Below are 24664 nucleotides of genomic sequence, written 5' to 3'. Positions count from 1 at the left end.
CTTGATTGCTTCTCTTTCTACATTTTCTATTCTCTCATCTCTCTCTTCTTTTCAGACAATACACAGCAAACCATGAAAGCAACTTTGAGTCACCGAAAAGAAGGAAAAGCAAGTCACAAGACCATCACAATGATGGCACGAAAAAGAAAACATAAAGTATGTTGTGGCTGAGATTCTTATCACTTGTGGAAAGATTTGGTGATGAGATCTTAGCTTCTTCATACAAAAAATGGAAGAAAAGATCTCGGCCAGCAAGGTGAAGATCCTTGAAGTGTTGGCTTGTCTCTGATTCTGCTCAACCACCACAGAAGGTAGCTAGGGTGGCTACGTGATGGAAGAGGCAAAGATTGGAGCAGATGAAGCCATCATCATCATCATGAAGCATCAAGGGTCAGAATTTCATCTTGGAGAACAAGCCAATGATGGAGCGCTCGGATTAATGAAGGATGATGACCAAGGAAGAACTAGAGGTATTTGCATATTGGGTTTTGCATGGGTTATCTCTTCTCTCTCTGACCGAACCGGTTATGGGTGAAAAAAAAGAAGTTAAGCTTGATTTTTGTTTCAACTGTGAAGGCTTCTCCTCTATATAAAAGGGTGAACAGTCACGGTTTGATTCAAGGAGAAAGTGAGAGATTGCAAAGCACAGAAGTCTCATAGCTACCTAAGCTTACAGTTTTTCTTCTCCTTCAATGTATTTTATTTTGTAATTTTTCTGTTTAATTTTGTCATGTCTTGAGTCTCATGGAAAAAAGGCAAACAGTGAGGTTTGTATAAAAAAACCATAGAGCGAAAAAAGGCAGAGAGTGCAAAATTAAAAAGAAAAAGCCATAGATGTCCTTAGTGTTCCTTTGTATATCTGTGTTGTGTTTCATAATTCTGTGGGAATCCCCTTGTAAGTTGGGTTAGCACTTTACAGTTTGTAATCAGGTTGATTATAGTGAAATTTCATCATTATTTCATCATTGTTGTGATGGAGACTGGATGTAGGCTGCACTACACTTAGCAGCTGAACCAGGATATATCTGGGTGTAACTTTCTCTAACTTTCTCTCTCTTTAACCCCCTTCTCTTAGCCACTAAAAGCTATCAATAAGGATTCGTTATATAAGAGGCGCGTGTAAAACAAACATAGTAGTGAGACTTCGAGTGAAATTACTTGAATACCATCTATGTAATTTATTTTTAGAGCGTGAAGTAAAAATTGTTTGAATACCATCTATGTAATTTTTACATAGATGTAGAGCTTTTCTGAAAGAATATTTGTTCACCAAAAAAAGAATTTGCAGTTGAATTCAATTAAATTCGTGACATTTTTCGTATAGTCATTTTTACTCGCCAAGACAACACTTTGTGATTCCCTATAAAAAAGAGAGGGAAAAAAATATTGCACGAGGAAGATGGAAGCTAACTCAATATATAATAAAAAAAATTCACATGACATTCTAGCAGTTGGGATTTAACTGCCAGTCTCATCACAATACCATTCCACCTGCCAAAGCATGTAATTTAGAGAGTTATTAAAGTATTAATAATACAAATGAATAGTATAAAAATCGATTCAGTTGAAAACACTTTTTGAGGTCTTGTTGCTGAGTCTAAAATCTAGAGTTTAATTTTAAGTATGTACACCACGAAAAGAGGACCATCATCATCAGAACTCGAAAGGGGGATTGAGAGTAGAAATTACAATCCAATGTATGTATCCTACACCATTTCAGCTCTGACTGCGAAATTCGGATAGATTTCTGATTTTATTTAAACACCCAACAAGGCACCTGAACACAACCGATTGTCGAAGCGACCAACCTCAGAAATCCATAGAAGAGACCGAGCTTTGGAATTAGACTTCGTTCACATTGCCTGCTACTGACCAGGGTTTCCTAGAAGTCGTTCAACTGCTGCATGAACATTACCGGATGTGGCAATAAGGGCCCTTATGTTCTCTTGCGTGTCGAAGAATCCCATTTCTTGAAGCTGAGAAAGCTGGGTTGCATACAACTGCTCGGGCGGCTCTGCAGAAGGCAACAATGTCAGCGAATCGACATAAAATTTATTTAGAAAGAAACAAAAGATGAGAACAACGCTAACCATTTGATCTATTTGGAACAGCTAGGCTGCCAGTTCCAAGTCCACCAAACATGCTTGATAACAACTCCAAACCTGCCAAGTTGTTCAAAGGACCTAGCAAAAAATAATAGTTAGTTATTATCAACAGATATGTACGGTATCTGTGGTCAATCAAGCCCCTGCAAATCTAAATCTCAATATATAAAAAACAATTACTACTGATTAAGTACTGATGGATCATCTTAATAGAAGAAATGATATAAAATAATTTGAATTGCAAAAACTATGGCATAAAATTAAATAGTTTATATCAACATAAGCTCGCATACCAGTGCCTCCGCCAGTTTGACCTGATTCCCTGCAAAAGCTTTTCATATTAATAGAAAATCAAGAAAAAAAATATAGAAAAAGAGATTAAAAGTCTAGATGGGTTTAAAAAGTGCTGATTTCAGACATTGCAATACAAGCAAGGCATCATATTTGGTCAGAGATTTGAACCCACACCCTTGTGTCCCGAGTCAGATTTACTTTAAATGGAGAAATTAAAATATCCTTCCAATGTTTCAGAAAGACATTATAAGTATTCAGCAAAAACCTTTACACATTAAACCTCATTATCAAATTCACAAGAATTATTAAAAATAATTACCGTGGCTGTTGTTGACCAAGCTGAGACAGAAGAGCTTGCTGAAAAGACATCAGTTGCTGCCAATGCGCAATAAAATAAATGGTAAGAAAATTAATTGAAACCAATGAATAAAATTACACAAGGAATCAACACAGTTTCTTCTTCATCATTATATTTCACAAAATCAAATTCTGTTAAAAAAAATGTTCTCCCAGAAAACACTTGGAGAATTATGATCATTTCTAAATGAACTAAAAGTTTTAAAACCCATTTATTTTTGTAACAAAAATTACTATTAGAATCGATACACACAACATTATATGAAAGGGGAGGTCTTTAGCTTGTCCTTCATTCCATCTACAATGTAGCAACCTACTTTAGATGCATTTTCCTATACAATCTCAAAATTTTGTCATGCGAAAACTGCCCTAAATTCTTATCATGTGACATGTACTATAGCCTATTGTAAATTATGAGAAAGAACAAAAATTTAAGAAGAACCTAAAATATCAACGTCCAAGCAAGCTACTCTGTTATAAAATGAACCACATCCAAACATCAATGCCAATACTCGAAAGACTAAGTAAGTGCAGTAGACCACATGCTTATTAACACAAGCAAAGACAAATACTCAACCATATGCTTAAGAGAAGATACTCAATGTCAACAAGAACTCATCAACATCTGTTTACCTGCAGTGTCTCAGGTGAAGAAAATAAGCGAAGGAACTCTGGATTTTGCATCACTTCTCTAAGAGAATTCAAATCAGGCATGCCACGCTGATCAGCATTAGCTCCAAGCATCTAAAAGAAAAAAGAATAACGTTAAAAGGATAGATCCAAGGGAACCACACGTCCACAACACATCTTGTACTCTTACTAGGCAAACTAAACATATACCTGATTCAAAGTTTGTGGGTTGGAAAGCATACTTTGCATCATATTTGAGATAGCTGGATTTTGCATTAACTGGGCCATTAAAGCAGGATCTGGCATAGCATTGCCGCCCAGCATGCCTTGAAGATCCGGCAGTCCAAGCCCTCCTAAGCCAGTAGGTGCCTGCGGCCTAGCATCCCCACCAGCAGGGGTTGACCTTCTATTGTTATTTTGGGCACCACCAGCTGCAAATATTCACCATCAATTACAGTAGTACCAGTAATGAGCAACAAAAAATCTATTTACTAGTCTTGAAAGAGCTAAAAAAATATCAGAGTAAGGGAAAACGTAATAAAAACAATTGATTAGAATGAGCCATCCGGTCACAGGATTCTAAGGAGCAAAATATAGCATAAGAACTTACTTCCCGTAGAGGACCAAGGATTGGGGAGTGGGTTAGTATTGGGTAATGGAGAACCAGCAGTTGCTTCGGAGCTAGTAGTTGAGGGATTTGTTGATTGGTCCCTGGCTTGAGTCCCAGAAAGTGGTGTATTGTTGCCTCCTGTGTTTCCAGCCATCGTAGTAGCATTTAAAAATGGTTCTTGAACATTTTCATACATGCGCCTCAACATGTTAAATCCCTCAGGAGATGCTTCAATGTTGCTCATTGCTCTGTCGGTATTTCTCATCATTTCACGCATAATCTCAGGGTTCCTTGTAGCTTCAAGTGTCTGGCGGAGGGTGCTTGGATCATTAAGTATGTGAGCTAACTCAGGATTCCGATCCATGAGCTCCTGCATCTGCGGGTTGCTCATTATAAGATTCCGCACAATCTCAGGATTATTTATTAGGTTCTGCATAGCAGGTGTGTTCATAATTTCTCTCATTAAATTGGGATTTGAAATAAATGGTTGCTGCATCTGCTCAAGATCCGGAAATCCCTCTCCAAATAGGTTATTGCCACCCATCCCATTCAAACCTAATCCAGGGAACAATGAAGCTCCAAAACCAAGGCCTCCTAAGCCCCCACCCTCAGCAGCACCAGTACTTCTGGCATTAGTCGTGGCGGTATTGGTGCCACTGGTATTTGTGCCCCCACCTGTATTGGAAGGTGTGAAGCCACGAACCAAATGGATGGTGTGATCTGCCTCCAAGCCTACACAGATAAACAGAAAATTAAGCTGTATCGAAAGACAAGGGGATTATCATTGTCACGGTATAACATGATTGTACTGAGCAATAAAATTGCTTTAACATGAATACAAATGATTTCTCAAACACGCCCAAGCTCTATATTCTAAACCGAAACCCAAAACTAATTAAACATTCGTATTCCTTTCCCTCAAATTCATTAAAAATAATAAGGAAAGGGTAATTTCTATGGTGAAGAGAGGAGAGTGTGCATTGCAAATTATATGTTTATTTTTTTTTAAATATTTTTCTCTATTGTTCAAAGAACAATCTTCACTCTTCATTGAAAAACACTCTTCACCATAGTATTCCCCTAAGAAAAGTATAGTATGCCAACAAATCAATAATGTTCCCCAATTGGAAGCAAATTCATTCCTTTTCACATTGAACACCCAAACCATACATTAAAAATCCGAAACCTTCTAACTCTAACCACCACAAAACCCTAGCTGACTCTCAAACTAAGCAAAGAATAATAAAAATCAGAAAACACACGAACATCTCCCACCACAAAACCATACAATCGATCATAGGTTTCCACAGGTTCATAAACAAAAACCTGAACCAAATAGAGCAAAAGCAAGCCCAATTTTATGAATTGAACAATAAAAGAACGAGATCAAATCATCACCATAGCTTTGTAGGGTCTGATCATCCTTCAGGATCCGACCCTTGTAAATCAGGCGCTGCTGACCGGCTGGGATATCGCAGCTGCCAGCAATGACTTCCTTGAAGGATCCGACGGTGGAATCGAGGCAAATCTGAACCGAGAACTTGGAACCATTGGAACACCGAATGTTGATGCTGACGGGTTCAGAGACCTTTGAATCCGTAGACCTCTCTGCGGCACTGTCACCTCCCATGTCCCCCAATGAAGAATGGAGGCGCGTAGGGCTTCACGCGCTGTGAACCGGATCGAATCAAAGGTTGGGAATGAAAATTGGGGATGAAGAAAACACTAACCCTAGCACAATCCAAGAGGAATAGAAGATGGGAAAAGAGAAGAGAGAGAATGAGCTGCAAACTTGGGTAGGGAGAGTAGGAACAACAAGAGGGAGAAAAATAATAATTTTATGCAATATTTTATAAAATAAAAAGAATAGCGATTAAAAATTGAAGGTTTTATAAAACTTATAAATAAATAAATTTAAATTTAAACATATCTTTTAGTCCAAGTGTGTGTTATGATTTATGAACAAAACAACCCATGATAAGTTCGATTCACTTTTTCTTTTATTTTTTCTTCTGTAAAATCAATTTTTTCAGTACATTGTGTTTATCTGTTAAAATTTACAATTTAAATTTCTTTTTATTTAATTATTTAAATTATTTCTATAATTTTATTTATACACTGAACATTCTTAATATTTATATAAAAATATAAGTGTTACTTATTAATTATGTATTTACATTATTTTAAATAAAATATAAAATATCTTCATATTAAAATTATATATATTATAAAAATAGTTTTTGTAAAAAGTACAAAATTATAACATTTTAGAAAATATGTATTATACACCATTTTTTTATATCTAATTTTTTTTATTATTGAAAGATTGATATTCAATCTTCATCCAATCTTATTATTTACTTTAATTTTATCTTTCTACAAAATGTACACATAGAAATAAAATAGAGAAAATCGAAATTTTACATAAAATTAAAAAAATAAATTAAATACGTAAAACGTAAAATTTTAACAAGATTTAAATTGTAAAATTGTCGGACATAATATAAATTTTATAAAATCGATTGATCCGTTTAAAATTGTAATATCAAAAGATTTTAAGAGTTAAATCAAAATTCTAGTCATAATACATAGAGGGAAATTGAATGATATTTGGGTCGGTATTTTAAAAAATAAATGTTCAGAAACAAAATATTAGTCACTAGTCATAAAACAAAGAAAAGTGTTAAGAACTTAGGATTATTCTTTCTTTTTCTTTTTTGTTTTTAAAGAAAATGAGCTACAATTTACTGCGATATTGGACAAACAACAAAGTGGCAGGGTCCACTAAACTCAAACCAATAATCGATTCCTTTATATATATGAGATTGAGCCTAGCCCAACAGTATAGCCTAATCTTTGAGTGCATTTTTTATCCACCCGTTGGCCCAACTCTGGCCAGTCCAATAAACCCTCACCCTTATAGAGTCTTGTAATTTGTAGTGTTTTTTTCTTTTTTTTACTGGGTCATTGCAGTTAGACTTTGTTTATGGAAAACTTTTAAGAAGATTTTTAAGTGTACCGTTGTATCGGTGTATAAGTAACTTTTAACTATTGATCTTAATTATATATATTATATATTTTTTATAATTAAAATTAGCGATTAAAAATTATTGAAACACTGATATGATGGCACACTTAAAAATTTTCTAAACTTTTAAGGTGTTCTATAAGATTTATAATGTAACACATTAATAAGAGAAATTCTAATACCACAAAAAAAAATAAAAGAAATTATAAGTGATCAATATTTTTTTATTTTTGTTTTACATATAAAATAACATTAATCAAATTTCTCATTTTCTACACTAAAAAGTATTGGTTTCCTAATGTTCTTTCATTAATAATATAGATAATTTTTTTCTCAAATTTTTAAATTTTTAAAATTAAAAAAAATTGTTTGAACTAATCTCTCCCTATTTCTAAAATTACTGACATGTCACAATATAAATAGAATAAAATAAAAATCTCATCTACTTTTAGAAATTTTTATTAGCTTTAAAGGTTTTTGGGTTCATATTTTTATTCTATGATAAATTAAATGATTTGGAGAAGTAATTAAAAAGTATTTCTGTACATTGCATTTGCTTTTTAAGGAGAAGAGAAATAAAGAGTTAATATTTAATGTAGTCTCTGAATTTGCAGTTCAGTTTTAATGTTTTTAAATTTAAAATTATTTTAAATTTGTCTTTGAGTTTAACAATAGTTGTCTCTAAAATATTTTTCTATGACGAAATGATGAGGTGCTTGAATAGAGGCCTAATTGGACTAGTAAAATATTATCGTTTTATTTTTTGCGCCCAAATAGAACATAAACGACAGTGTTTAGAGTATTTTAAGGGATTTTAACATGTTAGAGTTAAAACCCCTCAAAATACTCTAAAAGATGTCGTTTATGTTCTATTTTGGCGCCAAAAATAAAACGGCATTTTACCAATGCAACATAATTTTCAGCGTGACCTCCATGTCATTATTCTGTTATCGAAAAGTATCTCAAAGACAAATATTGTTAAGTTTAAAGACGACATTGAAACTCAACTGTAAGTGTTGGGTATATGAAGATGGTAAGATGACAAAATTTTATATTTGTGTAGTGGGTTCAAAGCACAATTAGATCTCTTTTTTTAGAGAGATATTTGTCGCTACACTTAGTTGCTATAGGGTTGATGACAATATTCTCCCAGGATACAATGAAACCTAAGAATTTCTTAATTAACAATAGTAAGAAATTCTCAACTCTCTTGAATAAAGAAAATCTCTTAATAGTTGATTAAAATATACACTTAGTACTTGTTTTTATGAAATAGTGGATAAGGATTTATTTATACATATTGAACTTAGCAATTATGATTAGTTACGTATACAGATGGTTGTGTCTTTTCTATTGCCAATAGATACAATGTTTTGAACATACACAATTCTTAAAGAGTTGTATCCCTTTAACCAATAGACACAATATTTTGAACATACACAATTCTTTAAAGATTATGTCCCTTCAACCAAATGGTACTAAACAGTTAGTAACCGTTTATTAATATTAATAATAATATTAATAATAATATCAATAATATTAATAATATTAATTAATTAAATTTGTAAATACCTTTCAATTCCCTACTATTTACAAAATTTTAATGTTATACAAGTATATGCATAAAGAATGTGTCACTAAGATTAAACATTCTTTTAGTGTAATTTTAAAGTTCTAACGAAGTGATAGGTGTCTAATCGATTAAACTTATACTCCATTTACTAGTACAAAAAATCACACACATTACTTATACCCTCCAAGTTCAAGAGTTTATAATTTTAAGCAGTTATATGGCCTTGTGCTCATCCTGGTTTCATGAATATTTACGAGAATAAAACCTCTAAAATTCTCGATTAGAGCGGCACCACTCTTATATTCATATAGGTGGAATCTTTTGATAAATAATATTATCATTCCATTAAGAGTTTTAACTCACCCTCCTAATTTATTGTAAATAGCACTAAATCCTATACCTTAGTGCTCTAATTGCTAAATAACTTGTTATTACCCATTAAACCTTGAAACTAGTTGTCTACTAGAATAAGGTTGGGTTTCCATCATTTAGCAATAATAGGTTTTAATCCTATTTTAGCAGTAGTCTCTTTGATTTTATCCCTTGACAAACCTTTAGTCCAAGGGTCTGCTAAATTTTCTTGAGATCTTACATAATTGATGGTAATTACACCATCATCTATTAGTTGCCTCACAAATTCATGTCTCAAACTTATATGTCTAGACTTTCCATTATAAACCTTATTATATGCTCGAGACATAGTTGATTCACTATCACAGAAGATTGAAATGGCTGTCGTTTACTGTGACCACAGCTTTATATCATATAACAAGTTTCTTAACCATTCCTCTTCTTTCCCTGCGACTGATAAAGCTACAAACTCAGCCTCTATATTAGAATGTGTAATACATGTTTATTTTTTTGAGGCCCAACTTATTGCTCCACCACCTATGGTGAAAATCCATCCTGAAGTGGATTTGTTGTTACTAAATTCAACTTGTGTCGGAATAACCTTCTAAAAAAATTGCGGGATAATCACTATAATGTAATCCCAAGTTTATGATTTTCTTGAGATAACCAAGAACTCTTATTATAGCTTTCCAATGTTGATTGCTAGGCTTTTCTGAAATTCTTGATAATTTGCACACAGCAAATGTTATATCAGGTATAGTACAATGCATTGCATACATTAGACTTCTTATAGCACTAACATATTCTAATTGTGCTATAAGTCTACCCATGTTTCCTTATAATTTAAGATTAGGATCATAGGGTGTATTAGATTCTTTAATAATGAGATGATCAACCTTTTCCAATACCTTTTTGATATAATGAGATTAACTTAAAGTAAAGCCAACTTCATTCTTATGCACCTTTATACCTAATATTGTATCTACTTCATTCAAATCCTTCATCTTGAATTTAGAAGTTAGATACTCCTTTGTTACACGAATTCCTTCTAAATTTGTTCCGATGATTAACATATCATCAACATATAAACAAATGATTACTCCATAATCTTTAGTAAATTTTGAGTAAATATATTTATCCACACTATTATATGAGAAGCCATTTGATAACACCACTGAATCAAAATTCTCATACCATTGTTTAGGCGCTTGTTTTAACCCATACAAAGACTTAATTAATTTGCAAACTTTCTTTTCATTTCCATGTAGCACATAACCTTCAGGTTGCTCCATATAAATTTATTCATTAAGATATCAATTTAGAAAAGTCGTTTTAACATCCATTTGATGTATATGAAGCTTATGTATGGATGCTAATGCTATAAGAGTCCTAATAGAAGTCATTCTTGCCACAGGTGCGTAGGTATCAAAATAGTCTAGACATTCTTGTTGTCTAAATCCCTTGGCCACTAACCTTGCTTTAAAGGTTTGTAATGAACCATCAGTGTTATACTTTTTTCTAAATACCCACTTACGTCCTATAGTCTTTGATCCTGGAGGCAAATCAACTAAGACCCAAGTATTGTTAGATAATATTGAATCCATTTCATCATTTATTGCTTCTTTCCAAAAAGCAGAATCTCTTGAAGCCATAGCCTCTTTGAATGTTTGAGAATCACCTTCTATGTTAATAACAATAGGAATGTTGTTTGTTACAGAATTCCTAGCTCCTTCTACCAAAAAAGGTGATAGCCTGAGAAGAAATAAAATCTGAACCCAAGTCCTTTTCTTTTCTTACTCTCAAGCTCTTCCTTGGTTCAATCAATTCTTTGTCGCTTAGACATTTATTGTTTTGATTATTTATTTCTTGTAAAATATTAGTATCATTTTGGGAATACTCTGAATTAGAAGTTGAATTATTGATAAATCTATTTTCAATAAATTTTACCTCTCTTGATTCAACAACTACATTAGACACTAAGTCTAATATTCTATATGCTTTATTAGAATTTTGAACATATCCTATAAAAATGCCTTTTATGGCTCTTGGCTCCAATTTGGTTCTCTTTTGATCAGGAACTCGATAAAAGGCTAAACACCCCACACTGTAAGATAATTTAAATTAGGTTTCCTTCCTTTCCAAATTTCATAAGGAGAAACCTTTCTATGTCTTGATGGTATCCTATTATGGATATGACATGATGTCAGTAATGCTTCACTCCACAAATTGTAAGGCGATTTTGCATTTAGTAACATTGAATTAACCATATCCACTAAGGTACGGTTTTTCCTTTTCGCCAAACCATTTTGTTGCGAAGTATATGGAGCAGAAGATTCATGCACAATATCATGTATGTAACATCCTAAGTTAATATTCTACCTTTAAATGCCTTTAAGTAGGGTGTCACAGTTAATATGAAAAAGCAAAGAACTAAATCGTTAGTTAAGAAAAGAAGGAAAATACGCGCGAAACATTGGGTGGAAATCGAGTAGTACTAAAAGGATGAAATTGAACAAAACTCAAAGAGGTTCAAGCAAACATAAAAGAATTCCCATGAACACGGTTCTAAAGGAGATAGTGCTTAAAGGTAACTATGACGAAAAGGAAACTAACGCATCCTAACTAGTTTCATCGAAGAAACTTCCATCCTTGTGTCATGTCCTATCCTTGGCTCGGGTTGTCGGATGCCTCTTCCTCGGTTTCGGAATCAGACTCGAGGTGTACCACCTTAGATGACCGCTTCTTAGATGCTGAAGCGTTCCTGTCTAGAAAGGTTACGACGGACAGTTGGGGTTCTTCTTCCACGAACTCTCGATCTAAGTAGATAGTTTGGAGCACGGTAGTAGTGGTCGCAACTACCCACGCATGCTTCGATGGGTCATACTCAGAAGTTACCTTTGGGGGACACTGTAGTCGTCTCTATCCGCTGTGCCATGTTCCTTTGGAGACAGTATGGGAAAAGAAAGGGAGTGAGAACCTAACGTCTTAGTAGGAGTGCTATGCAACACCTCCATATCCATCTCCAGTCCACGTGCGGGATTTTTAAAAAGAGCGTATAACGTGGCATATAATATGTATCTTTCTTGTAAAACATGTGTGCAAAAAGGAAAAAAATAGAAGGATAACATCTTAAGTAACATCAACATAATCATAATTAAATCTAAAGAAAAAAAACATAAACATCAAACTTTCATTCATGCTTTCTTAACTTTTAACTTTTATGGAAGGTATTGAGCTTAAACCGGTATAAATGAGAGTCCCCTTCCGTTACCGAAGGTACTTATCTCGAGCGTCTTGGCGATCACCTTCCCTTACCGAAGGATCATCTCGATCGATCACCCTCCCTTACCGAGGGATCATCTCGATATCTTGTCTTTGGGGGTCACCTTCCCTTACCGAAGGATCACTCCCTCAATTCAATTTACAATCAAGATTATTTAGACATACACAAGAAAAGAGTTATATCAACAAAGATATCTTATTATATAAAATTGATGAGAGTTCCCTTCCCTTACCGAAGGTTCCCAAAGGTTTGCCGATCATCTTCCCTTACCGAAGGATCATTTCGATTATCTTGTCTTTGGGGGTCACCTTCCCTTACCGAAGGATCATTCCCTCAGTTCAATTTACACTTAGGTTGTTTAAACATACACGAGAGAAAAATCATATAAGAAGAGATCATGGAAGAAAAAGAACAATTGTGATAATAAAGGGATATATGAAAATCATGAGACTCTAGCATGTGTATAGATATTCTAATTAAAAGATCTTGGTAATATAATAGCATGGATGGAAAGAGGTCATATCAAAGTACAGAAAATAGGACATTTTAAATAATTGCACAAAATATTAAAGAAATTATGTATTCTCGATCCTAAAGGAGTAATATAATGGTGCAACGGTCATATAATAAGAATAGAGTATATTATATATTTGAATAAAACATTTAAGAAAGCATGTACTCTTGACTTTGAAGGAATAATAATAATGATATGCACATAATAGAATAGGGTATATTAAATATTTGAATAAAATATTTAAGAAAGCATGTACTCTTGACTTTAAAGGAGTAATAATGACATAATGATATGCATATAGTAGAATAGGGTATATTAGATGTTTGAATAAAATATTTAAGAAAGCATGTACTCTTAGCATTAAAGGAGTAATAATAACATAATGATATGCACATAGTAGAATAGGGTATATTAGATGTTTGAATAAAATATTTAAGAAAACATGTACTCTTGGCTTTAAAGGAGTAATAATGACATAATAATATGCACATAGTAGAATAGGATATATTAGATGTTTGAATAAAATATTTAAGAAAGCATGTACTCTTGGCTTTAAAGGAGTAATAATGACATAATGATATGCACATAGTAGAATAGGGTATATTAGATGTTTGAATAAAATATTTAAGAAAGCATGTACTCTTGGCTTTAAAGGAGTAATAATGACATAATAATATAACAGGTCACATAGATGCACATAATAGAATAGGGTATATTAAATTTTTGAATAAAATACTTAAGAAAGCATGTACTCTTGACTTTAAAGGAGTAATAATAACATAATAATATGCACATAAAATATTTGAATAAAATAATATAAATAGTAATATAATAATGTAAGAGATCACATATATGCATATAATAGAATATGGCATATTAAATAATTGATATAAAATATTATAAATAATAATATAACCATGTAAGAGATCACACATTTGCCTATATGTTGAGCAAGACATAAGAAGGCATGTATTCTCGACCCTAAAGAAATATTAATATAATAATATAGGATATTGAATAAGCATTATAAGAGGGCACGTACTCTCGACCTAAAGGGAATATTAACAACATAATTATATGAAAGAGCACAAAAATGGGTATAGTAAATAATTGAATGAACATCATAAGGAGACATATAATAATGATTCAAGAAGACGTGAATGACATGGTAGAGAGACATGCTCAACATGAATGAAAGATGAGTGAAAGAAAATTAATGTCATGATAATATTCGTGAATGGAAGAAAGTAATAATAAAAAATGGAACATAACACATGCCAAGCATTTAAAAAAACATAATTCCCTACACTTTTTCTAACGCTTCCTTGTTGCCTATGAGCTTGCCTCTTGTGTTCCTTGTGTTTGCACACAGAATATATTTTTGTAGAGAGAGAAGGGAGAGGATTAGTGCTTGAGAGAAGTGATTTTCTATCTATAGGTGCACCCCTATTTATATACATTTGGTGATAGGGTGGTTGGGATAATTTTAAATTCAAACGGAAGGCGGTTACTAGATTCCTATTCTAAGCCCAACTCCCAACTGACTTTCGAATTTCGAATTTAATTTTTGTTTCTAGAATGGGTGGTTGTTACATTATCACCCTCGTAAAAAAAAGAATTTGTCCCCAAATTCCATATCCGAAATTGGTCGATGAGGATTGTTAAATAACTTAAGGGTCTTATTGTAATCTCCTACCGTTGGAAAGGAAATCTTCACCATGATCGTTACCTATAAATAATTCCGGGAACTTCTGTCTTATGTCAGCATCTCTTTTTCCATGTGTAGTCCCTTGAATTGCTACTACCCCATGCCACTTTTACCAGTCGTAACGTCTTGCTCTTTAGTTGCTTCATGCTTCTGTCTACAATCTTCACGGCTGGTAGTTCAAAGGTCAGGTCGTCTTTGAGGGTTACATCCTCTTGCTGCAACACATGGCTTGGATCGTGCTGGTATTTTTTTTTTGGAGCTGGGACACATGGAACACGTTGTGTAGTCTCGATAGATTCGGTGGTAGGGCGAGTTGGTATGTCGACTTTCCTATACGCCGGAGGATTTGGAATGGGCCCAGGTACCTGGGGCTTAGTTTTCGTACCTTAAAGGCCATTCCTACCCCGGTGGTAGGGGTGATTTTTTTGGAACACGTGATCGCCCTCCTGAAATTCGAGGGGTTTTCTTCGTTGATCTGCATAGCTCTTTTGTCGACTTTGGGCGGTACGTATTCTTTCCCTTATCCTTTTGATATCTTCTGTGGTCTGTTTTACTAATTCGAGTTCTAAGTAGCCTTTCTCTTCTGGTCTATACCAGCATAAAGGAGATTGGCACTTTCACCCGTAAAGTGCCTCATATGGTGCCATCCCGATGCTATTATGGTAACTGTTGTTATAAGCAAACTCGATCAGTGGTAAGTGACTTTTTCGCTCTCCTAGTCTGTCTAGGACACAAGCTCGTAACATATCTTCCAACGACTGAATGGTCCTCTCCATTTGTCCATCTGTTTGCGGGTGGTATGACGTGCTTAAGCACAATTTTGTCCCGAATGCCTTCTGCAATGTGTTCCAAAACCTGGAGGTAAATCTGGGGTCTCTGTCCGAGACTATGGTTGATGGTACCCCGTGTAACCCCAGGATCTCTTTGATATATAGCGTGGCTAGTCTTTCTAACGAGTCGGTCGCCTTGATTGGTAGAAAATGGGCAGTCTTGGTAAGCCGGTCCACAATAACCCATATGGCGTCACGTCCTGCTTGAGTACGAGGTAGTCCCATGACAAAACCTATCGATATGTTTTCCCACTTTCATTTTGGGATGCCAATAGGTTGCAATACCCCCGATGGTTTTTGATGCTCGATTTTTACCTTCTGACAAACCAGACATTTATTCACGACTGTAGCCAAATCCTTTTTCATCCCTGGCCACCAGAACATCTTCTTCAAATCATGGTATATCTTTGTCATGCCTGGGTGAATGGTAAAGTCTCCTTTATGGGCTTCTTCCGCAATCTTGTTTTGAAGATCGCCTTCTCTTGGGACACAGATTTGACCTTGGTATCTCCATACATTGTCCTCTCCTTTGGTGAAACCTTTCAAATTTCTTTCTTTGACAAGGCGCATGATTTTTTGAAAGTCGGGGTCAGAGCTCTGTGCCTTAGTTATTTGTTCCTTGAATTGACTTGTCACTGTTAGGTGGCTCAAACGTATGCTTTCTGGAGCGGGGGTGACTTGTAAGTTCATGTCTCTGAAATTCTTTATCAACTCTGCCTCTTTTATCATCAGCCATGATGCCTTGAGTACCTTCCGACTTGGAGCGTCAGCCACCAAGTTAGCCTTTCCCGGGTGGTAGTTTAGAACAAAGTCGTAGTTTTTAAGAAACTCCATCCACCTCCCTTGTCGCATGTTGAGTTCCTTCTAGTCGAACAGGTACTTTAAGTTCTTATGATCGGAGAATACTTGAAACTCAACTCCGTACAAATGGTGTCTCCATGTCTTCAGTGCAAATACTATTGCGGCTAATTCAAGGTCGTGAATTGGATAGTTGGCTTCGTGGGTCTTTAGTTGCCTTGACGCATACGCCACTACCTTCTTGCATTGCATTAGTACGCAACTCAAAAGACATTATTGTAAACTTCGTTCGAAAAGCCATCTTCGGAATGTCTTCTTCTTTTACCCTTATTTGATGATACCCTGATCTCAGATCAATTTTTTGAAAATGCCATTGCACCTTGTAGTTGGTCCATTAAGTCATGTATTCTTGGGAGGGGATACTTGTTCTTCACCGTGATTTTGTTGAGTTGTCTATAGTCTATGCAGAGACGCATACTGCCATCATTTTTGAACAATACTGGAGCTCCCCAGGGAGAGACGCTTGGTCTGATGAATCCCTTTTGTAGCAGTTCTTCTAGTTGGTTCTTTAGTTCAGTGAGCTCCAATGGAGCCATCCGGTAAGGGGCTATGGGGATTGGCCCTATTCCAGGCACCAATTCTTTGGAGAACTCGACTTCTCGTGTTGGGAAAAAGAGGGTATATCTTCGGGAAAGATATCTGAAAAGTCTCGTACTACTGGTATCTCACCCAACTCCTGATTGGGATCTGCTTTTACCGAATTTTGCAAGGCACATTCTTGTCTCGTACTTGTACCTTTGGAGGATCTTGGAAGGTCATTTATCACTTGTGTCATGTATGGATGGAGAAAGAAAGATGACTTTTCTCTCTAACAAGACTCGGTTTTTGTTGAGCCAATCCATTCCTAGGATGATGTCTAGTTCTACTAAAGGGAGGCACACTAGGTCAGCAAGGTATGACCTATCTAAAATGAGGATGCAAGTCCCCTGACAAACCTGCTGAGTTTTAACACTCTTACCGGCTGGGGTAGTCACCAGTAGGACATATGGTAGTTTGGTTATGGGTAAACTGATTCTACTAGTAGCAGAGAGAGATATAAATGGATGAAAAGCACCAGTATCGTAAAGAATAGCTAAAGGAACTCCATTAATTGTGCACTTACCCTTGATTCAATCTTCTGACTGGTGGGCTCCTTTGGCTTGCCATAGGTTTCCTGTTCATGGGTAACTATAAGGAGAGGTTCTATCAGTCGTACCTTCTAAAACAGGATCTCTAGGATCGACTTTGCTCTGATACCAATAATGTAACATCCTAAGTTAATATTCTACCTTTAAAGGCCTTTAAGTAGGGTGTCACACTTAATATGAAAAAGCAAAGAACTAAATTGTTAGTTAATAAAAGAAGGAAAATATGCGCGAAACATTGGGTGGAAATTGAGTAGTACTAAAAGGATGAAATTGAACAAAACTCAAAGAGGTTCAAGCAAACATAAAAGAATTCCCATGAACACGGTTCTAAAGGAGATAGTGCTTAAAGGTAACTATGACGAAAAGGAAACTAACGCATCCTAACTAGTTTCATCGAAGAAACTTCCATCCTTGTGTCATGTCCTATCCTTGGCTCGGGTTGTCGGATTCCTCTTCCTCGGTTTCGGAATCAGACTCGAGGTGTACCACCTTAGATGACCGCTTCTTAGATGCTGAAGCGTTCCTGTCTAGGAAGGTTACGACACGCAGTTGGGGTTCTTCTTCCACGAACTCTCTATCTAAGTAGATAGTTTGGAGCACGGTAGTAGTGGTCGCAACTACCCACGCGTGCTTCGAGGGGTCATACTCAGAAGTTACCTTTGGGGGACACTGCAGTCGTCTCTATCCGCTGTGCCATGTTCCTCTGGAGACAGTATGGGAAAAGAAAGGGAGTGAGAACCTAACGTCTCAGTAGGAGTGCTATGCAACACCTCCATATCCATCTCCAGTCCACGTGCGGGATTTTTAAAAAGAGCGTATAACGTGGCATGTAATATGTATCTTTCTTGTAAAACATGTGTGCAAAAAGGAAAAAAATAGAAGGATAACATCTTAAGTAACATCAACATAATCATAATTAAATCTAAAGAAAAAAAAACATAAACATCAAACTTTCATTCATGCTTTCTTAACTTTTAACTTTTATGGAAGGTATTGAGCTCAAACCGGTATAAATGAGAGTCCCCTTCCCTTACCGAAGGTTCTTATCTCGAGCGTCTTGGCAATCACCTTCCCTTACCGAAGGATCATCTCGATCGATCACCCTCCCTTACCGAGGGATCATCTCGATATCTTGTCTTTGGGGGTCACCTTCCCTTGCCGAAGGATCACTCCCTCAGTTCAATTTACAATCAAGGTTATTTAGACATACACAAGAAAAGAGTTATATCAACAAAGATATCTTATTATATAAAATTGATGGGAGTTCCCTTCCCTTACCGAAGGTTCCCAAAGGTTTGCCGATCACCTTCACTTACCGAAGGATCATCTCGATTATCTTGTCTTTGGGGGTCACCTTCCCTTACCGAAGGATCATTCCCTCAGTTCAATTTACACTTAGGTTGTTTAAACATACACGAGAGAAAAATCATATAAGAAGAGATCATGGAAGAAAAGGAACAATTGTGATAATAAAGAGATATATGAAAATCATGAGACTCTAGCATGTGTATAGATATTCTAATTAAAAGATCTTGGTAATATAATAGCATGGATTGAAAGAGGTCATATCAAAGTACAGAAAATAGGACATTTTAAATAATTGCACAAAATATTAAAGAAATTATGTATTTTCGATCCTAAAGGAGTAATATAATGGTGCAACGGTCATATAATAAGAATAGAGTATATTATATATTTGAATAAAACATTTAAGAAACCATGTACTCTTAACTTTGAAGGAGTAATAATAATGATATGAACATAATAGAATAGGGTATATTAAATATTTGAATAAAATATTTAAGAAAGCATGTACTCTTGACTTTAAAGGAGTAATAATGACATAATGATATGCATATAGTAGAATAGGGTATATTAGATGTTTGAATAAAATATTTAAGAAAGCATGTACTCTTGACTTTAAAGGAGTAATAATGACATAATAATATGCACATAGTAGAATAGGGTATATTAGATGTTTGAATAAAATATTTAAGAAAGCATGTACTCTTGGCTTTAAAGGAGTAATAATGACATAATAATATAACAGGTCACATAGATGCACATAATAGAATAGGGTATATTAAATTTTTGAATAAAATACTTAAGAAAGCATGTACTCTTGACTTTAAAGGAGTAATAATAACATAATAATATGCACATAAAATATTTGAATAAAATAATATAAATAGTAATATAATAATGTAAGAGATCACACATATGCATATAATAGAATATGGCATATTAAATAATTGGATTAAAATATTATAAATAATAATATAACCATGTAAGAGATCACACATTTGCCTATATGTTGAGCAAGACATAAGAAGGCATGTATTCTCGACCCTAAGAGAATATTAATATAATAATATAGGATATTGAATAAGCATTATAAGAGGGCACGTACTCTCGACCTAAAGGGAATATTAACAACATAATTATATGAAAGAGCACAAAAATGGGTATAGTAAATAATTGAATGAACATCATAAGGAGACATATAATAATGATTCAAGAAGACGTGAATGACATGGTGGAGAGACATGCTCAACATGAATGAAAGATGAGTGAAAGAAAATTAATGTCATGATAATATTCGTGAATGGAAGAAAGTAATAATAAAAAATGGAACATAACACATGCCAAGCATTTAAAAAAACATAATTCCCTACACTTTTTCTAACGCTTCCTTGTTGCCTATGAGCTTGCCTCTTGTGTTCCTTGTGTTTGCACACAGAATATATTTTTGTAGAGAGAGAAGGGAGAGGATTAGTGCTTGAGAGAAGTGATTTTCTACCTATAGGTGCACCCCTATTTATATACATTTGGTGATAGGGTGGTTGGGATAATTTTAAATTCAAACGGAAGGCGGTTACTAGATTCCAATCCATAAATTCAAAATTCTAAGCCCAACTCCCAACTGACTTTCGAATTTCGAATTTAATTTTTGTTTCTAGAATGGGTGGTTGTTACATTATCACCCCCGTAAAAAAAGAATTTGTCCCCAAATTCCATATCCGAAATTGGTCGATGAGGATTGTTAAATAACTTAGGAGTCTTATTGTAATCTCCTACCGTTGGAAAGGAAATCTTCACCATGATCGTTACCTGTAAATAATTCCGGGAACTTCTGTCTTATGTCAGCATCTCTTTTTCCATGTGTAGTCCCTTGAATTGCTACTACCCCATGCCACTTTTACCAGTCGTAACGTCTTGCTCCTTAGTTGCTTCATGCTTCTGTCTACAATCTTCACGGCTGGTAGTTCAAAGGTCAGGTCGTCTTTGAGTGTTACATCCTCTTGCTGCAACATATGGCTTGGATCGTGCTGGTATTTTTTTTTGGAGCTGGGACACATGGAACACGTTGTGTAGTCTCGATAGATTCGGTGGTAGGGCGAGTTGGTATGTCGACTTTCCTATACGCCGGAGGATTTGGAATGGGCCCAGGTACCGGGGTCTTAGTTTTCGTACCTTAAGGGCCATTCCTACCCCGGTGGTAGGGGTGATTTTTTTGGAACACGTGATCGCCCTCCTGAAATTTGAGGGGTTTTCTTCGTTGATCTGCATAGCTCTTTTGTCGACTTTGGGCGGTACGTATTCTTTTCCTTATCCTTTTGATATCTTCTGTGGTCTGTCTTACTAATTCGGGTTCTAAGTAGCCTTTCTCTTCTGGTATATACCAGCATAAAGGAGATTGGCACTTTCACCCGTAAAGTGCCTCATATGGTGCCATCCCGATGCTATTATGGTAACTGTTGTTATAAGCAAACTCGATCAGTGGTAAGTGACTTTTTCGCTCTCCTAGTCTGTCTAGGACACAAGCTCGTAACATATCTTCCAACGACTGAATGGTTCTCTCCATTTGTCCATCTGTTTGCGAGTGGTATGACGTGCTTAAGCACAATTTTGTCCCGAATGCCTTCTGCAATGTGTTCCAAAACCTGGAGGTAAATCCGGGGTCTCTGTCCGAGACTATGGTTGATGGTACCCCGTGTAACCCCAGGATCTCTTTGATATATAGCGTGGCTAGTCTTTCTAACGAGTCGGTCGCCTTGATTGGTAGAAAATGGGCAGTCTTGGTAAGCCGGTCCACAATGACCCATATGGCGTCACGTCCTGCTTGAGTACGAGGTAGTCCCGTGACAAAACCTATCGATATGTTTTCCCACTTCCATTTTGGGATGCCAAGAGGTTGCAATACCCCCGATGGTTTTTGATGCTCGATTTTTACCTTCTGACAAACCAGACATTTATTCACGACTGTAGCCAAATCCTTTTTCATCCCTGGCCACCAGAACATCTTCTTCAAATCATGGTATATCTTTGTCATGCCTGGGTGAATGGTAAAGTCTCCTTTATGGGCTTCTTCCGCAATCTTGTTTTGAAGATCGCCTTCTCTTGGGACACAGATTTGACCACGGCAAAAAACCGTGACCATAGACCCCCTATGGTCACGGTTTTTTACCGTGACCAAAAAAAGAAAACTATGGTCACGGTTTTTACAAAAAGGGTGACTATAGGGTACCTATGGTCACGGTTTTCTAAAAAAAGGTGGCCTAAAAGGGTCTATGGTCACGATTTTGGGGGGTGACCTAAAGGGGTCTATGGTCACGGTTTTTTACAGTGACCAAAAAGGGACTATGGTCACAGTTTTTACAAAAAGGGTGACCATAGAGTACCTATGGTCACGGTTTTGGGAGGTGACCTAAAGTGGTCTATGGTCACGGTTTTGGGGGGTGGCCTAAAAGGGTCTATGGCCACGGTTTTAGGGGTGACCTAAAGGGGTCTATGGTCACGGTTTTTTACGGTGACAAAAAAGGGTCTATGGTCACGATTTTTCAAAAAAGGGTGACCTAAAGGGGTCTATGGCCACGGTTTTGGGGGGTGACCTAAAGTGGTCTATGGTCACGGTTTTTGTGGGTGGCCTAAAAGGGTGTATGGTCACGGTTTTAGGAGTGATCTAAAGGGGTCTATGGTCACAGTTTTTTACAGTGACAAAAAAGAGTCTATGGTCACAGTTTTTCGAAAGGATGACCTAAAAGGGTCTATGGTCACAGTGTTTGCACACAGAATATATTTTTGTAGAGAGAGAAGGGAGAGGATTAGTGCTTGAGAGAAGTGATTTTCTACCTATAGGTGCACCCCTATTTATATACATTTGGTGATAGGGTGGTTGGGATAATTTTAAATTCAAACGGAAGGCGGTTACTAGATTCCTATCCATAAATTCAAAATTCTAAGCCCAACTCCCAACTGACTTTCGAATTTCGAATTTAATTTTTGTTTCTAGAATGGGTGGTTGTTACAATGTAATTCACAAAAGTTATCAAATTCATTAAAAAAATATTCTTCATCTTGTAGTGATTCAGGGATCAACACTTGTAGATCACGAAGTCTACTTATAAGGATTTGTAATTCATAAATTTTGATCCATGACAGTCATAGTATCATTTATAATAAATTCAAAATATTTCATCATAATAAACTTATCTGTTCCTTGTCATTTAGTATTGTACTTTTCTTCCAAAGATTTCCAAATCTCCAATGGTGATTGAATTAACATATGACCTTGACATGCAATAGTATATGCATCACGTTTCTTCTTCAAATGAACAATCTTTTCTTCCTCTTCCAGTGTGAAATTTTCAGCAGCATTGACAATTGGTGTAGTCATCTTTGATTTAATCACATATGCAAGATTGAGAACTGAAAGAAGAAACATCATTTTGTCTTTTCAACGGTTGAAGTTCGTTCCATCAAAGCGATCTAATTTGACAAACTCTTGATTCATAACCTTGAACGTAGTGTTTTAATCTTGTGCCATCTTCAAGAAATATCTCTCTAAAATTGTTGGGTATATGAAGATGGTAAGATGACAAAATCTTATATTTGTGTAGTGATTTCAAGGCACGATTATATCGTTTTCTTTAGAGAGATATTTGTCCCCACACTTAGTTGCTATAGGATTGATGACAATACTCTCTTCGAATACAATGAAACCTAAAAATTTCTTAATTAGCAATAGTAAAAAATTCTCAACTCTCTTAATAGTTGATTAAAATGTACATTTAGTATTTGTTTTTATGAAATGGTGAACAATGACTTATTTATACATATTGCACGTAGCAATTATGATTAATTACGTATATAAATAGTTGTATCTTTTCTATTGCCAATAAATACAATGTTTTAAATATATACAACTTTTAAAGAGTTGTGTCTCTTTAACCAATAAATACAATATTTTAAACATACATAATTTTTAAAAAAATTGTATCTTTTCAACTAAATGATACTAAACGGTTAATAACCATTTATTAATATTAATAATAATATTAAAATATTAATTAATTAAATTTATAAATACCCTTCAGTGAATTTAAGGGCTATTTTGAGTATTAACTCGAGAAATAAAATGTTAAGTTCATTAATCATTAGGCAACTTGCATGCTCAGCTGGGCACACGTTCGCGGAAATTTCAAACCACAATATATAGAATGCTAATGGGTGATTTAATGCAATACAAGAAATGGGTGAAAAGTAGTTCAATCTGGCACAATAATGATGGATAGAAGAGAGGCTGAGAGAGTCGATTGAAGCATCTAAACTATATAATTATATATACATCAGATATTTATTTACACCTGATATATGTCTTTTTTAGTTAAAAGTTACAACGTTGAATATTTATTTTACGAGGAATGCTAGAGTCATTAATTTTAGTAATTTTTATGATTTGTAGTAATTAAATAGTTATTAATAATAGTTTTAATGATGTGATATTGGTGTGAAATTTTATTCAATAACTCACCTTTTTTTATTAGTTACATATTGGCCAAAATTTAATAAAGTTGTCGTTCCTTAAATTTTTTCTTTTTTTATTTGCAATAAATTTTATTAATCTAACAATTATTGAATTAAGTTATATATCATACAAGTTTAATCACCCGTGTCATGCACGTAATAAGATTGAAATTATAATTTTAAGTTGTTATGTTAAATTTTATTTTAATTATAATAATTTAATTAATAAAAAAATAACTTGTATGCGTTATTTTTCTTTTCTTAATATAGTGTTAATTGTATTAACTATAAAATAGTTATTTAATCTACTTTTTTCAATAAATCAGGTATATATACTCAATATGACCATAAATAATCTAGTAGTACTTAAATCTACCAACAAAATTTTATATATTGGTATACTGTGAAATAAAAAAAATATTAAAATCAGCTCAAAATGAAGAACAAATTGATAGAGAATCCTAATGTAGAAAGTTTTGTAATAAACAATAAATAATTTAAACCTACTGAATAACAATTCAATGCTATCCTTTGATACCTGCAAAATATATACATGAAATAACATTGTATCAATGTTTGTATATAAAAT

The 24664-nt window shown here is 34.8% G+C and overlaps 1 protein-coding gene across 1 annotated transcript; it reads right to left on the bottom strand.

The window, feature by feature from the left end:
- Positions 1-1402: 1402 nt before the first annotated feature.
- On the bottom strand, positions 1403-5890 carry LOC112797138 (ubiquitin domain-containing protein DSK2a). Its single transcript, XM_025839922.3, has 8 exons — positions 5395-5890; positions 3997-4728; positions 3597-3817; positions 3390-3500; positions 2719-2774; positions 2399-2427; positions 2091-2183; positions 1403-2014 (listed from the first exon to the last, which is right to left on the bottom strand). Exons 1-8 carry the CDS (start codon positions 5624-5626, stop codon positions 1866-1868), a joined length of 1623 nt encoding a protein of 540 aa, XP_025695707.1. The 5' UTR covers positions 5627-5890; the 3' UTR covers positions 1403-1865.
- Between the last annotated feature and the right edge of the window lie 18774 nt (positions 5891-24664).

Source organism: Arachis hypogaea, chromosome 1, assembly GCF_003086295.3.
Source record: "Arachis hypogaea cultivar Tifrunner chromosome 1, arahy.Tifrunner.gnm2.J5K5, whole genome shotgun sequence".
Lineage (NCBI taxonomy): Eukaryota > Viridiplantae > Streptophyta > Magnoliopsida > Fabales > Fabaceae > Arachis > Arachis hypogaea.
The sequence above is the reverse complement of the archived record's forward strand: the minus strand, read 5'-3'. Positions and strand labels throughout refer to the sequence as shown.